Source organism: Rhagoletis pomonella, unplaced genomic scaffold, assembly GCF_013731165.1.
Source record: "Rhagoletis pomonella isolate Grant_MI unplaced genomic scaffold, Rhpom_1.0 Rhpom_scaffold_00004, whole genome shotgun sequence".
NCBI classification, from domain to species: domain Eukaryota; kingdom Metazoa; phylum Arthropoda; class Insecta; order Diptera; family Tephritidae; genus Rhagoletis; species Rhagoletis pomonella.
The window spans coordinates 36,708,845-36,726,400 of record NW_023458558.1 but is presented as its reverse complement, the minus strand read 5'-3'; the positions used below and the strand labels follow the sequence as shown (position 1 = coordinate 36,726,400).

The 17,556-nt window shown below is 32.9% G+C and overlaps 1 protein-coding gene across 1 annotated transcript in view; it reads right to left on the bottom strand.

Moving 5' to 3' along the window:
* LOC118737541 (nucleolysin TIA-1) overlaps positions 1–17,556 on the bottom strand; it is a 383,280-nt gene that overhangs the window by 78,040 nt on the left and 287,684 nt on the right. Inside the window, exon 3 of the mRNA XM_036468115.1 lies at positions 3,097–3,172. Coding sequence (XP_036324008.1) covers positions 3,097–3,172 — 76 coding nt within the window. The remainder of the gene's footprint in view (positions 1–3,096; positions 3,173–17,556) is intronic.

The window sequence follows — 17,556 nt, the reverse complement described above, 5'->3', positions numbered from 1 at the left end:
CTATTGATGCTAATTTAGAGATAATTTAAATACCTTTTACGCGACGTATACAGTATAACCTTTTTGAAAACAAATTTTAAGTAAACGCCATTTAAAAAATATATATATTTATATATTTTTTGATTATTAGGGAGTTCTGGCTTAAAAATATAAACAAACGAAACAATTATGTCCACCAAGTGAAATATCCCCTAATTACCTTTATTTCGACGTCATTGGTTTTTTAATAGGTTATATTGTTCAGAAGATAATAATATTAAAAAAAAATCAAAAAATTTAGCTTTAACCATTGATCTCTTTTTAATTTTTTACTTTACCCAAATAATTTTTGTAGGGACAAAAAAGTTCTATCGAGCCACATTGTGGTTTTTGCATAGCTAGATTGCTGGTATTCTACACTTATGTGGATGGAACGACCTGGAACTATTTTTATTAAATTCTGCAGTACGGCAACATACTAAATGTCGGCAAATTGGTTGCAGGTTTGGATTATCAAAGATAAAAACCAAATTCGACCAATTTGCATTTGGTTTGTGTCTTTGATAATCAAAACCTGCAACCAACTTGTCGACTTTTAGTATGTTGCGGTACTGCAGGATTTTATTTGGCGAAAGTTAAAAATAAAGACATCAATGGTTAAAGAAAATTTTTTTTATTTTTTTTTAAATGACGTCAAAATGAAGGTATTTAGGGGGTATTTCACTTGGTGTGAATAATTTTTATATTTTTTTTATATTTTTAAGCCAGAAATACCTAAAACCAAAACATATATAAATATACATTTTTTTAAATAGCGTTTATTTAAAATTTCTTTTCAAAAAGGTTATACTGTATACATCACGTTAAAGGTACTTAAATAAACTTTAGCATTAAATAAACTTTAGCATATGTTTGTGATCGGTCAAATAGTTTCCGAGGTATTATAAATATAAAAATATAAAAGTTAAACTTGAACCTTTTTTATTGGCTTTATTTTTTATTTGCGCCAAATAATTTTCATATGGTTGAAATAAGCATGAAAAATTCTATTTAGCTACATATTTTTTTATTTCTTTATAGCTAAACGGTTGGTATTCTATTTCTTTCTAAATGCTGGAGTACGGGAACAGGCTAAATGTGAATAAGAAAAAGTAAACAAATAAACGTCAAATTAAACTCTGATGGCCTTATTCATAAAAAATAATATAGGTTTAAGAGCTCTATAAAGTGACATTTTCATACGAAATTTCGAGCAGTTAAAGTGTTATTTATTTTTTATGAATTTGGGTATGAGTTTATTAAACACCCCAATGTGTACACTTGACAGTTGTTCATAAACTTGAAACGTTAAATAAAAAGTCTTCACTTAATAGATGTTCTGCTAAGTTAAATTTAACGCAGCAAAGTGTTAATAATCACGGAAACTTAGTGATCACCGTAAATAATTTTGACGGCTCTGAAAAGCCCCTAAATATCACCTAATTCCTCAGCAATATTTATCCGTGTTCGACCAAAGTTTATAAAGTTGGTCGGCTACAACGACGTCAAGCGAGTTTTCAATGTTTACTGGGCAATATTTTTAGCGATTTTTCAAAGTTCAACGGGCAATATTTGCAAAGCACATAAAAATCCCAAAATAATAGACCCAGAAAAGCAGTAAAAAGTCTTCAATGGATGGATGGTTTGCTAAGTTACAGTTAACTCAGCAAAGTCTTAAATATCTCGGAAACTGGATGAGCTCCTATAACTATTTTGGTGACTGTAAAAGGCCCAAAAATAGCACGTAATTCCTCAATAATATTTATCCGAGTTCGACTAAAGTTTAAGAAGTGGGCCAGATAGCGTGACGTCAAGCGGGTTTTCAATGTTTACTGGGCAATATTTTGAAAGCACATAAAAAGCCCAAAAAAATAAGCCCAGATAAGTAGTAAAACGACTTCATTGAATGAATGTTTTGCTAAGTTACGGTTAACTTGGCAAAGTCTTAATTATTTACCAAATGGTCGGAGCCCAAAAAAACGAAAAGTGGCCGAAAATAGCACACAATGAGCACAATAATACGAACAAATTTTTTCTTCATTTTTTCATTTCAGCGCCGCTAACTTGACTGAGCTTCCAGCATGTATATCTTCAGGCGCGCCACACTACTGAATATTATATATACGAACACCTGCAAACACACGCGAACAAGAAATAAACTACAGTGAAAATGTCTTCATTTTTGTTAATTAACCTCTTTACAGTTGAGTTGACGCTATTACGACCTTCGCTGACTCAGCTACTGTGTTAAAGGTGTCTGACACCGGTACACCTTTGGCATGTCAGTCAAATCGACTGAATGACTTTAGTATGACAGACTGATAAATGTAATAAGTATATTTATATGTATGCAAGTATGCATGCAGCAGTGTGACTGACAGCCACCGAGTCTGCCAGTCTAGGCACAGAGCTTAAGTGGCTCACACGTTCTCCAATGGCTGTGAAACAGTCCCACTGTCAGCTTTGTAGACTGACAGCCCTTACAGCTGCCGGGCCGCTGACGAATGAGCGTGCAATGCGTTTTAAAACCGACTGACGGACGTCTATCGGGCGGGGTGTATCGTTTGTATGGGTGGGAAAGCAGAAGGCTTCGCAGCTGCGCCTTGTTGTCAGTTTAACACCCTACTATGCAAAAGGAAGAAGTGTTTTCGCAGAAGAGTTGGCTGCGTGTTAATACATATAAGAAAGTTTCGAATGTGCTCATCATACATTCACAAAGATTTTAAATTATTAATGTGAAAACAGAAAAAGTAAAATGTCTTAATGCTTCGCCTTTATTTACATATGTATAATTCTTTATATTGTTATGCGTTTGATTTCATACGTTTTTCAGCTTTTGTAAATGTATTTGCAAAATTTTGTTTAGACAGAATTTTAAACTAAGCACCAACTGTATGACAAAAGAATGATTTAAATTTTGCACACCTCTTTATTCTTCTTGGATGCCATGCCCTACCAGTGGTAGGCTACCACGTTATTGAAGAAACTTTATTTTTTGTTTTGCTTGCATTTAGCGGTACTATATTTTTTGTGCTATATTAGATTTGGTATCATTTACTTGATTTTTAATACACTTACCGATTTCTTCACAAATGAAACAAAACCGTATCCTTTCGATTTTAGCGTCTGTGGATCGCGCACTACTCTGCAGTCTCTGTAATGAAAACATAATATTTAGTTGAGAAAAACATGTCTATACATTATTTATAGGTATATAATATTATGTATATGTACATAGTACGTGTTAAATTTATATAAAAAAATTATTGTAATACTAAACATATATACGTACATAATACCTTAACTCATTTGGCATACATGTGTGACTCGCTTCTCTCTTCAAAATAAAAAAAAAACGCTAAAGGTTATATTTCTGTGTTTTTTCCATTCACTACCATTATGTTATTCTGTTTTCTTTATCTTCATTTTAATCTTTATACTCTATCGATAACAAAATCGATAGTAACATCCAACAAAATATCGATAACAAAACCGATGACAAGTTCGATAAAAACTCCTATAGCAAAATCGATAATAGTATTGTTAGCAAAGTCGATTGGAAAATCGATAAAAATATCGATACACAATCGACAACAATAATCGATAACAATGTTGATAACTAAATCCACAAATATATCGATAACGAAGTCTATAAATCATCGATAACAAAGTCTATAAATCATCGATAACAAAACCGATAACAAAATCTATAAAAAACCGGGAACAAAATCGATAAGGAATCGACTAAAAATCGATGACAATATCGGCTACAAAATCGACAAGAAATTCGATAAAAATACCGATAAAAAATTCGTTTAAAATATCGATCACAAAATCTGTAAAAATATCTATAACAAAACCAATAAAAATATCAAAAAAAAATATCGATAACAAAATCATTAAAAATATCGATTACAAAATCGATAACATAATCGATAAATAATCGATAACAAAATCCATAAATAACTGGTAACAAAATAGATAGGTAATCGATAATCTATCTATCTATAAATCTATAGTAAAATAGATAATAATATTGGTAGCAAAATCGGTTTGAAAATAGATAAAAATATCAATAACAAACCGATAAAAAATCGATAACAAAAATCGATAAAAATATTGATACCAAATTCGACAAAATATATCGATAACAAAGTCGAGAAATAATCGATAAATGATCGATAACAAAATCTATTATAAAATCGATAAATAGTCGATAACAAAATCCATAAATAACTGGTAACGAAATCGTTAGGTAATCGATAAAAAATCGATGACAATATCGATTATAAAACGATAAAAATATCGATAAGAAATTCGATGAAAATACCGACAACAAATTCGATTAAAATACCAATAACAAAATCTGGAACAATATCGATAACAAAATCATTAAAAATATCCATAAAAAAATATCGATAACAAAATCGTTAAAAATATCGATAAGCTGCGAGGATATCGATAGCAAAATCGATAAAAATTTCGATAACAAAATCTATGAAAATGTCGATAACAAAACCGATAAAAATATCGATTAATATATCAATGAGTCCCGAGAATCCCGAAAATCTCTAAAATCCCAAATAGCCATAAGTATTTTAAATGAGAGCAGAACTTTTTTCGTTGCTATAATATTTTTTGATATTCTAAAACTAACTTGCCAATCCGGGAAATTGTGAAATTTAGAATTTTGAATAACTTTCGAAAAAATTTTGTTTCGTCTTTTAGCAGAAAGTTAAATGAAAATTTCGGAACCAAACACATTCGCAAACAAAATGCACTGTCTTACTTGGAGTAAAAGTAGAGTAATTGTGTCTAGAAAGGAGAAACGCGGTTAACAAATTAAGTCAATACGTATAATTATGTTGTCAATTAGGCCTTTAATAATTACAGCCGATTTCTCAGTTGATAAATAAGTATAAGTTAACAAATAATTAGTAAATCAATAGTTGACTGCTCAATGTTGGTGAATTAAGTATGAGTAAATCATCGATCGTCGGCCGCTGTGGTGTAGTGGTAAGCAGTGCGCGCTTTCACTCCGCAACGCCTGGGTTCAAGCCCTGGTTAAAGCAACATCGCAAAAATATATATAAAAAAGATTTTTTCTTAACAGCGGTCGTCCCTCGGCAGGCAATGGCAAACCTCCGAGAGTATTTCTGCCATGAAAAACAGCTTCTCATAAAAATGCAATCGCTGTTCGGAGTCGGCGTAAAACTGTAGGTCCCTCCGCTTTGTGTGACAACCTCAACGCGCTCGCCACAAGTAGGGGGAGAAGCTCTGCCAAACACTAAAATATGTGTAAGCACCAATCTATTATTATTATTATTAATCATCGATTAAGTACACTGAGAAACAGACAAGAAGAGATAATCTTTTGATTATAATTAAACGTCCACTGAGAAATCGGCTGTAAGTATCTAAAATTCTGATTACCAATTTCTTCCGAATTTCCAAAATCCATTGAGCTATCGGTTTTAAATATAATAATATTTCAAATTTACTTTAAGCATTTTTCCTCCTTAAATAAAAAAATAATAAAAACAGAACGTCAAAATGAACGCAAAGAGTGCTAACCACAAAATAAATAGCAAATCTGCTTGCTCGTGTGTCGAATGCTGCAAAGCTAAGCGAATTACATGGCGGATAAAGCGAAAATATATGTGTACACACATACAAACATTTGTATGTATAAAACACCGTATGAACGTAAATATATACATACATATAGTAACTACGTATGAAAGCAATATAAAATAATTTTCAACAGATTTTGTGTGTTTCCAAGACTAGGGCAGGACTAGCCTCACTTAAGGTAATACTGCTATAATTTCTTAAAGCCCGTAGCAGAAAAGATATAATCTATACCACCTAAAAGATTATAGCTTTTAAAACTTCCTTGAAGAAGTACTTTGACAGACAGAAAGCTGATAAACGTTTATATACATTTCCTAAAAATATCCTTTTAAACGAATGACAGCCTTTTGTTTAACTTTTTAATTTCATACTTAAGAATTTAACTCTTGACAACAAATCCTTTTTGATTTTATAAGAAATAATTTCTTTGACAGCTCAAGTAACTAATCCAGAACTGTGTTGGACATCGGCCGCCACGGACGCGGCACGTTTGATGCGTGAATAACATAATAGTCCTTTTTCTTTTTAGGAAAATTTACTTGTTGAAGAAGAACTATAAAGATAATTTTTTACTTCCCATTTATTTCATTAGATAATAAATTTCGCCTAATAAAATTGAGACAGATATCTTCCACACTGTACCTTTTTGTACTACTTTACGGGTAATCACAGAAGAAGTAGCCAATATACTATGAATTTTCCGCACGTGTGTTAGCCAAATGGTAAGCGAGAAAAAAAAAACATTTTTACGCGAGCGTGCGTCCCAGCGCAGCAAATCTGATTTAAAAAAGCAAAGCGTTGGAGAACGCAAAAATAAATAAAATCATAGCTAAAGAATAATAGGGGAAATTTAGGTAAATAGAAGGCGAAGCAGAGAAAAGATGTAAGAGCACAAAAGGCACAAAAAACGAAAGCTATGCCATATGTGCATACCCATTACACCATACAATTTTAAATACACATACATACATACATATCGTCGTTGAAAAGACAAAACCGCGTATCTTGGTTCTGCAAAACCTCGTCACTGACATTTGTGCCAAAAAAGATTATTTGCTCACCGGAAGCTACTGGCATCAAGCCCTTATTCATTCATACTAAAATATCGATACTTAGACATAATATCAGGAGACAATTACGGATTAAAGAGAGAACCGTTTTTAAATAAGACATGTTTTGCTTTCTTCTATAAAATTTGGGCAACCTCCCATACCAGGTTTTGCGCTTTCTTGATACGCGGTTTTGTAATTTGAACGACCATTTGTATATACCTAAATGCACATAATGGCATGTGGTAAGGGATTTGTGCTAAAATAACACATACTCTCAGAAAAAATAAATATACGCATTGCGTATATGTATAATATACACACAGGTATATTAGGGCGGGTAAGTTTTTTTTTACTATGCGCGTTTAACATATGTAGGAGGATTCTACAAGTAATTCTAAGCAAATTTGATGAAGAAACCATGATCTAAAATCCATTTGGAGTTTGCCAAATTGCGAAAATAGGTTTCGAAAAAAAATGTGAAAATGTTTAATGTTGCGCCCTCTGGTGGAAGTTTCAAAAAAAAAGATAAGTGTAGAAATCAACTCCCCTTTATCAAAAAAAAATCCATCTAGCATGTCTTCATCCAAAATGAAAGCACTTCTTTACGATGCTACAGCAAAATGCTCCTTCAATATATCACGCCAGTTTTTTTTCTTCCGAGCCTACTGGCGAAGATTGGAAATATCTAATGCAGCCAGGTTCCTATCCGCCAGATCATTTTATAGCAGAGAAGGCCAATAGATCGCCGTGGTTGTTCTTATAGCGGTTCACGAAGACCTTTAAATCTGCCGTAGGTCGACTAATTTTCGGGTGTGCTTCTTGCCGCCTAGCTTTTAAAGCTCCTCACACTGCCGTATATCGGCCTATTTTTTTTTTGGTTACCTAAAATCGGGAATGTTTGTCCCTCGTAGTGTGCGTATGTATAAAACACTGCGTTTTCTAGGGATGTGCCTGGTACAGAATAAGAGCCGGATTCGGATATCCGATCGGATAGCCAATAGACTGCTGCCCTTTATAAATTTCACAATATTGTAGTATTGTTTTTTTTTCACCGACATATGTACTTTTGATCAGATTTTCTGCTCTTTCGAGCTGAACGGACATCAATAAAGTTAAAAACTGTATTGATGATATACCAATTCGAAAATATAAATCAGTTAGCATGAAGAAACCAGTTGAATTATAGGAAAATGACCGAACTCTCGTGAAAGCTTCTATTGAAGAGGGAGTTCACCAGAATATTTGGAAATGCTTTGAGAAAATCGCCAACGGCTCTGATATACTGATTCTAGTTTTTGTAGAGATGTGGATAGCCAAACGATGGGTAGACAAGACAGCGACCGTACAAGAAACAAGACAGCGATTTAGAAATGGAGTAATATTCACAAATACCTCTTATATCCATGCAAGAAGATTCTTTAAGCTAGTGGAAGTACAGTCGCAAAGAAATTTTAAATTTATTTACACTGGCAATGAAGTATGCAACATCTTACTGAGTGAACTCCGAAAGAGTGTTTGGTGCAAGGAGACGCATTTTTGTTGAAAATAGAAATAAGTTGTGGCCATATAAATCGGAAATGTTTATTTTCATAATGAAAAACTTAAAAAATTTTAACTTTATTTACTAAATAGACACTACTAAATTTTATTATAAAAATACAATTAAAATTTTTTTTAAACTAGATTTTTAAATTTAATCTTCTATATTTTAAAATCTTGAAATCTGGCCGGATTTTAGCCAGTATCTGGTTGGATAGTCGGATAACAGAATAACGGTCGGATAAGCCGGATTCCGGATACCGGTCACATCCCTAGTGTTTTCCGTCTATCACAACATTATCGATTTGGTTTCCATTTCTTGATCTGGAGAACCCATCGCACCAACTGTTGCTGTGTATTTTCTTTCTCACAAGTAGCTCGCTTTTGAGTGGGTTTTGGTTGCTACGCAGAGGGTGCCCAATGTGAACACTGTAAATCGTGAGCTGCTTAAACCGGACGCAGAATATTGGTTTTTGGCCAATACTTGGTGAATGACTTTCCCCACATGCGTGGTATTCTGGTCTCGGCACCATACTACACTTATGCACCCGATACTATTCTCCGTTACATGTACATAAAAATACATGCATATTTTTCTGGATCGCTAAATAATAATGTAGGTACCGAATGATGTTAAGCGGGGTACTTGTGCCAAAAATTTCTAGATGTAAGTTAATATCTAGTTACATACAAAAATATTTAAATTTGCAAGTTTTTGAACTTAAAATTAATACAGTTTAATTCTTTCCGTCTAGACCAATTATTAACAATATTCAAAAGCATTTGACTTAAATACTTATGAGACTACTAAATATTAGGTTAATAGCTTTTCAATCCAAAAGTCTAAGATAAATATTTAAAGTAAATGCAAAGTCAGATTACCCCATCTTCATTTGCCGAAATGTTGCGAAGTGTCTACAATAAAGCTTTAAGAAACTGATTAACAAAATCTTCAGTGCTCATGCAATTTTGGCTTGTGGGAAGTCGCAAATGAAGTTGTGGAACACATACTATATAAATGCATACGTAAGTGTATATATGTATACAAGTTTATAGGTGGAAATGTGAATACAAACATATATGTATGTACATCGCGGCCTGGTTGTAATAACAAAAAAGCTTGTAAAAATAGCAAAAACTTGGGTGCAACAGTCATAAAAGTATGGAAAAGTAATTCGAAGAAAAAATACATATGTGTAAGGTTTGCGAAATGAAAGTACTCGTGCGGAACGTGAAGCAGAAAAGTGAAAACGACTTACTAAGTAAGCTGAACTAAAAGCTCAAACCAAAGCACACACACACACACACACGAAAGCTGGTGCATATCAGCGTTGGTAAAATCAAAGAGCACATGCACAAGGAGCATTATATCTGTGTAAACATATACATATGTATGCAATCTTTAGTAGTACATAAATGAGCGTTTGTGAATGGACGCTTGCGTTGTGTGTGGCATGCAGCATGCTCACAAAGGCCAAAGCGATTGTAAATCACGATAAAAGTCAATTTCTATAGCAGCAATATACTTAAGCTTACACATGCACATGTGTGTGTTTGGTAGCGTAAATATATAAGTGAAAGTGCATTTGTTTGCTTTCCGCAGAAATTATTTTAATGGTTGCGGCTTCAAGGTTGTATTAGAGTGAAATAACAGGTGAAAATTAATCGATAACTACATAGCACCAGGCTAGCACGCAGCATAACGCACATACACATAAACACTTACACAATGTGATTGGTTGTGGTAATTTCTTAGAATAGCTGCTATAAAGCGGGATTTTAAAAGGCTTTATCGTGAGGTGAATGCTTATGACTGCATTACAATTCGCGCGCATTGAAGGCAATTTTTATTTTATTAGTGTGCCTGAATCGTAGGGTGTATTTGTATATGTGTATATGTATACATATAACTTAAACAATTTTTCTGTGTTGTAACTATCCGCTATTAGGAAGTGTATCAAACCAAACTATAATTGGTACATAGCTGCGCACATAGTTAAGACTTTATATTAATTTCCTCAAGGAAAAAGGACAAATTAGTTGAAGTAGTTATCCAAGAAGAAAATAAACACTTCACCAAAGAGGTCAAATAACTAGGAGTTATCCTTGATGACAAACTCTCGAGGAATCCGCAGCTAGACAAAACTATTCAAAAAGCCGAGGCCGCCATCTGGACCTGCCGGAAATTAATGGAGCGGAATCGGAGATCATGTGATGCCAAACCAATTCTTATTTATGCTGCTCCCTTCTGTTGAAAAAAAGACGAGAAATGAATGGGAACAAACCCAAGCGTGGCTTTTGAGGTGCTTCTTGAATAGGGGAGGCACACATTGTATGTAAAGTACAGAAATCTTATACAACCTTCCACCCTCAGGGTAACAGGGCTGCGCATTAGCTTTGTTGAGCTGTGCCTTCCAAAATTTAACTTTTAACAATTTGTGAAACAACTTTGGGCAAAAAGTTACCTAAACCCCAGAGCGACAGCTAAATCTGATATACTCGCGGCTCCAAGGTGGAGCACGGCTTTGGAGCAGGAGTTTACAGAATTTTGTTTGTTTGTTTTTTTTTCTGGATTTCGGGGAACTTTTTTCGGGACTATTAGGGAACCGGTCCTATCAGGACTGTTTTTGCTGAATTAAGGCTTGCGCGTGAAGTTAGCAAGCGATTTTTGTTTTTTAGCTGTTTTGGGTTGAATTAACAAAACTATTGACAATTCGGTTAGGGAACTGTAGAACTAAATATTGCCTTGCTGTCAGGAACTCTGATTAAAAAGTAATTAAAAAAATAAATAAAAAAAAATAGTGTGAATTTTTTTTTTTAAGTTTCGCGGAACTTTTTCGGGACTATTAGGGAACTGCAGAATTCTTTATTTTTCGTAAGCTGATGGTGTCAGAACTGTTTGCTGCAAAAGGGCTTGCTGCGTGAAGTTAGCAAGCGAGTTTTGTTGTTTAGCTTTTTTGGCTTTAACTAACTATTGACTATTGAAAATTTGATTATGGAACTGTAGAACTATTGCCTTGCTGTCAGAACTCTGATTAAAAAGTAACTTTAACAAAAAACGTTTGCTAACTTCTCCGTCACCGTAACCTATAGCCTCCTTACAACTGATTTTTCAGATATCGGTTTTATCCTAAAACCCCTTCTTTACTTTCTAGATAATCATAAAAAGTCGACTAAGAAATTCTTTAAAATCGGTCCTGTATACGAGCAGTAGGTCTATTGTGCCCCGTATAAGTGATATCTTCTATACCACTGATTGTTCAGTTAGGGATTTTTATATAACTCCTCTATCTAGCAGTGAAGGTAAAAATTTAGTTTATCTCCCAAACAACAAATTTAAAATGCAGTACCTAATCGGTTGAAGTACAATTTTCTGATGTTTATGAAAGGTATGTCCTTACTTGTTTTTCATTCACAATACAAACTTAAAATAAGTAAGTCGGGCGAAAGCGAATATTATATACTCGGCGAGGAATCAAATATCGTCGCTTAAATTTTCTCTAAACCATCTAAAAGTCTGAACCAGTCTTATTTATTTTTAAAAGATTTTTGTAAGTAAGAAAATATCGGAGTTTTCATATATTTGAAATTTAGCGTTATACGGGAAGCGGGTGTAATTTTAGTCCGATTTTAAATGAGGATTTTAAGGGTTGGCAAGGCAAAGATTCATGGAATCTGTTCGCAAATTTGCTAAGCTCGACAGTTAGAAATTACCCCAGAGAGGACAACAAAATCCAGATCAGTTTATATTGGTAATTTGATTACTTAACTTCCTTCTCTGGATATCAAGATTTTTCAAGTATTGTGCACGGCATGCAATTTTAATTGGAGCATTTTTATTTCAGCAGAACTATGTATTCTTTTAACTATAACGTGTGTGTTCAATATTCTGTGGAATTTTCTAAAGGCATGTGGGTCAATTTGTAAATTAGTTGCTTTGCATAAAAAAAGTAGCAAATACATACTATTGACCTAGAGAAGGAAAGGTACCTCAAACGAGTATAAGTAACATAAAATGTCTGATTTGTTTATCAAAAGCCTTGCGCTCATACGCATGCATGTACATATGTACATACATATGTATGTAGTATGTATGTATACGCATCCAATATGTCTATACCTTGCTTTGCATTTTGTTTTAAGTAAACAGTATCACACATCAATTTTCTCCTGAAAGCAACACTGTTTGCTCACTTTACTCCTTTTGTGCAGACCTTCACCTGCCTCTGCGCCAACTAAGCAAAAATGCGGATATGCAGATACATACGTATATGTATGTATGCATGTATGCCTATAGCTATTCTTAAGCTCCACCAAGAGTATGTGGCAACATTGAAAAGCAATAAATTGTCACAATTTTAGGTTTTTCAATTGGCAGCCAAGCACCTTTCCTGCTACAGTTGCTTGTTATTATTCTTGTAGATCACCTGCACCACACCGTCGCCTATCACATGCATATGCAAACTCTGTATCGTTGCATGCAAAGTTTCATAATAACCCCAGCTGAACGCATTGTTTGCTACAAAGACAGCACTTACGATTGCCATCGAAGGGGTCAGGTTATGTTCTTATACGTACATACATACATACATAGTATGTATGTAGTGTATGAGGCCATTGCGTGCCTGTGTGCATGCATTTGACTGCAGTTGCACTTAACTAGGTAAAGAAGCAAGCGTTTGTCGATTTTACTACGTGCACTCTCGGTTATAAATATTTGTTTTGTGTTAAACACTCAAATATGTATGTATGTGTGTACATACTTATACGTGTATGCATGTATGAATGTATGAGTATTTTTGCAATGCATTTAACTTGCAACTACTTACATATAATGCTGTCAATGCGCCTGGAAATGTGCTTGGGTTAAAGTATGTTTACCATAAAATCGTAGCACATATCAGTGCGACCTATTGCATTCATACATATGTATTTGTACAGAATATATGTATTTACATGTATGCTTGTATGTATGTAAATAAGTGCAGGAATGCGTAAAATTACTTATGCATATGTATGGAAGTTGGAATTTTCCTAAGAACTGATTTCGTTGAGTTAAAAAAATTAAATAAATTATTGTGCTCGAAGTTATTTCTGATACCACCATATGGATGTCATAGTCAATGCCATTCAATTGATTTAAAAAACTCAGTGAAATATAGAATAACAACATGGGTTTCAAATAAAAGAGAAAATTCTGTAGAATAAAAAAAAATGTTTTTCATGCATAAGGACGAATAGGTAGGTACCGGAAAGGTGCTTTAAAATTTGTAATATATATTAAAAAAAAAATTTTGTCTTAAGAATTAATATACATGCGACCACATCCTCGAATATCGCGCTTCAAACTCTATTAAATTATTTATTTCCTTTCAAATTTTGAGGTCCTTTAAAAACATACTAACGTCAGAGAGAAAAACTAAGAATAAAGTTTTGCTATATCTGTCCCATTGTTTCGTAAGTACATCATTTGCCTCGTTTGTTTTGAAAATTTCTAGTTTTTGTCACACGGTGACATGAAAGTCATCGAACATTTCGTAACCGAAAATTTAGAATTAAAAAAAAAAAAACATTATTGGAATTAAGAGATTTTGGGGCCGGTTTTTTATTCTGTTTTAATATGAGGCAATACCCTCTATACGTCATACTGTTTTTCTAAAATTGGTTCAGGTAAAAAAATAGGTTATATGCTTCTGAATTCGTTCAAAAATATTGGATCCGCCATTTTGAAATAAGAAATTTCATGTCCCTATTCGTACCCAGAACCCGCTAGTAATATATTTCAAGTAAGATCAAACATTTTTCAAATACTTGTCCGCCATGTTAAATTTGAAAAAAAAAAACGCCTCTCATAATTTTAAAGTAAGAATTTTAACCGAATATAACAAAGTTTGCAGATAGCATGAATTATCCGACATATTTGAAAGAACGCCATTCATCATGTTAAAGTTAACATTTGCACCAACTTTTTAAGACACTTAAATTGATTTTTATTACCTGTACCAACTCTGGAGCGAAAGTACTTCAGGTGACGTAGAATACTTATGTATATCAGAATAATTTTTTTTTTTTTTTAAGATATCAAGTCTTAGAAAAAAATTACCTAGTCTTTACTCTATCCATAATTTTAAGAGGTTTTGAAGAACTACTTACATACCTACATATGTAGTATATGTGTATACACTAAATGTCTTACTTCGTTTACAGTTTTAATTGAAAAAAGTTAAGAAATAAATATTTTATGTACGTGCAAACATAAAACTAATCTTGCAGGAAGACCATAAAAGCACGTTCTCAAAACTTAAAGGGTGATGAGTAAAAAATGTTAATCAAAAACAAAGTTGCGCAACCATACATACGACATATGTATGTACATGAACACAACGAAAGTGGAAAACTAAAAAACAAACAACAAAAAAAAAAATAAAAACAACAATCTCGAAACTTGCTGGCACACTTACCAAAAAGGGCAACGGAACAAGTGTGAAGGTACTATAATAAAAAATTAACGATAATAACTCGTAATAAAATGCGTATTGAAAAGCGCGCCAAAAATGCGACGATGACGAATGTTAACAATACTTTACGTATATATACATATATGCATATGCACATACTAGTGCATATACATATATGTATGTCTATAGAAGTACAACCGAAAAGTAATAAAATATTATTACACACTTAAAACGTCTTAAAATGTAATCGCACAAATAGAAATGCGTCCCGGCAAGGAAAGTATAGAGCAGCGAAATTCCTGGTGCTTTAATATTTAGGTGCTAATTAATATTTTTTAACTGGATATATTGGGTGTGGTTATATGGGCATTTCGAGAATCTTTTTATAGATAGCTAACATTAGCGCCTTTGAACAGAAAATTTAAAAAAAAAGCAAGCTCTGATAGTCGCAAAAGGACTTCCGAGTAATCGAGAGAAACATTCCACCTGACGTGAACAACTCTAAGGATATCATTGTTCAAAAATGTTCAGTTATTTATATGGAAAATGTGTATCCTAGGTAGCTTATAGCCTCCATTCATGAAAATGTAGGATATTTTTTAAAAGAGTTGCCACCTTTTTTAAGGTTAAAATCCATTAATTATTCAGTTAAATAAAATAATACATCGAGCCTGTCAAACAAAAGGTTTTTAAAAATGCCTAATTTCGAATTCTGAAGAGAGTTGCCAGCAGTTCAGAAAGCAAAAAAAAAAAAAAGAAATTACTCAATTGTTTTGGTAGGGGTGTCAGGGAGAGCGATTAAGGAAAACACTCTGGGATATTTTTAAAAAGGGTTTGCCAACTGTTAGAAATTAGAAATTAATTTAAGATGTTTCTTTTCCACAATAGTCTTTCATTAAAAAACGGCCTCAAGCTCAATAAAAAATGTTGAATATAATTGTTATAAGACCATATATAACAAAAACAAATAACTAGTTAAATTAAATATTTTAACATGGGTGTCTAACAGGAGAGGTTTCCGAAAGTTCTGGTTGCAGAATATCTTCTATTTGGATTGCCACCCCTTAGAGATTAAAATAGAGTTGAGTTAGGATGTGATGAAATATTTTAATATGGACTTTGGAAAGTTTTATTTCGAAAATGCTTTTTAATATAATACAAGTAATTTTTCGGCAACAAATAAAACCGACTTCAATTCTCATATAAAAATTCAAGACTATCGTTTATTTATTCATGATATAATGATCGGATCTGAACCAAATTAGTATTTAACCAACTCTGAGTTACCACCTTTCCGTTCCTTTAACGTCGTCCAATGTTATGCGGTAACATACAAAAAAAAAATATAAAATAATTACTCCGACGAATTAATAACCTCCCTCTTTTTTTAAGTCGGCTAAAATTTAAATATATTAAAATACGTATAAAACGATAGAGGTTTAACAAGTTTTATTTCGGAAATATATTTGCAAATGGTTGCCATTTTTCAATTAAACAAAATATTAAAATTATTTAATTTATTATGGTAGTGAAACGATGGAGGTTTTCGTAAACTCTATTTATAAAACAATTTTAAAAAAGTTGCCGCTTGACTCAAAGTTCCATTTTAATTGACTGTGATGTTAAATGAACCCCTAAAATACGGTATCCAAACAAAGGAAATCAAATAATGGTGTCTCACCAAAATATTTTTGTTTTAGTGGAAACGATATTTTTATTTTAGTTAATTTAAATATTACAACGAATTATACAAAAGAGTTGCAATATTTCAAAAATTTGTGAAAATCAACTATTTCCCTTTATCTAACAATTTAGAATTGATATGAAACTAAAATTGTATTTATAGATACATACTTAGACTCTCTACGAAGATACATTAGTTGCTCTTCATAATAAAAACGCTGATTTATGTAGGTAAAATTTAGTAACATTGGCCTAACATATAATTTGTATCGCAAAATATCCACGAAAGTTATTAATCGAGACTGATTCAGTTAAGATAACCATCTGAGTAAGAGCAGCAAATGATTAGCGTATTTCTATAGGATTCTGTAAAAGGGATTGAGTTGCAGCTGTAGCATAGATAATATTTATATTAATCGCGAATTGTATCGAAAGAATCTCCTTACAGGGTTTAATAGCTGAACGAATGTATGTTCGTAAGTGTGTCAATTGAAAAAACAGATAAGTGAAAAAATGAATTCATAATTTTGTCAGTGTACACACATATAGCGCTGCAATATATATATATATATATATAAAAAGATCCAAATGCAAGTAAAAATTAATGCATTTCAAGTGACCAAATAAAAAATGTAGCAGAAGGTTATAGCGAGCTCTTAAAATTTTAGTACTAATAGTTTGCGCTCCTCTGGTTATTCTTAACCGTAAAATTCCTTTCGAAATGCCATTTGAGCTGAAATATGAATTCCCATGTTCGTTTCATTTATTACCTCAATGAACTTGACTTGACTGATTGATTGCCGCCAACCCACACACATTGCATTTGGCCACTCACCATAGAGAGATTGCCTCAGAAATCATTCGAAATTTAAATTCAAATGCAAATATATTTTACAAATTGTTAAGCTGATGAAAGAAAACAAAAAAAAAAAGATGAAGAGCATGAAGGGCGAAAAGTGAATCGCTGCCGGAGCGCAATGTGTAAATTTACACAAACCAGTGGAATTTTATTACCGGCACTGCTTACATAGAACGAAGAGGAGATAAAACATAACTGGAAGAAGCAAAAAATTAAGCGCTTCTTTCGATGAATTGGCTAAATTTCAGTATAGGAAATCGAATTTCGAATTTGATTACCGACACGGGGCCAATGCGGGTCAATGGCAATTTCT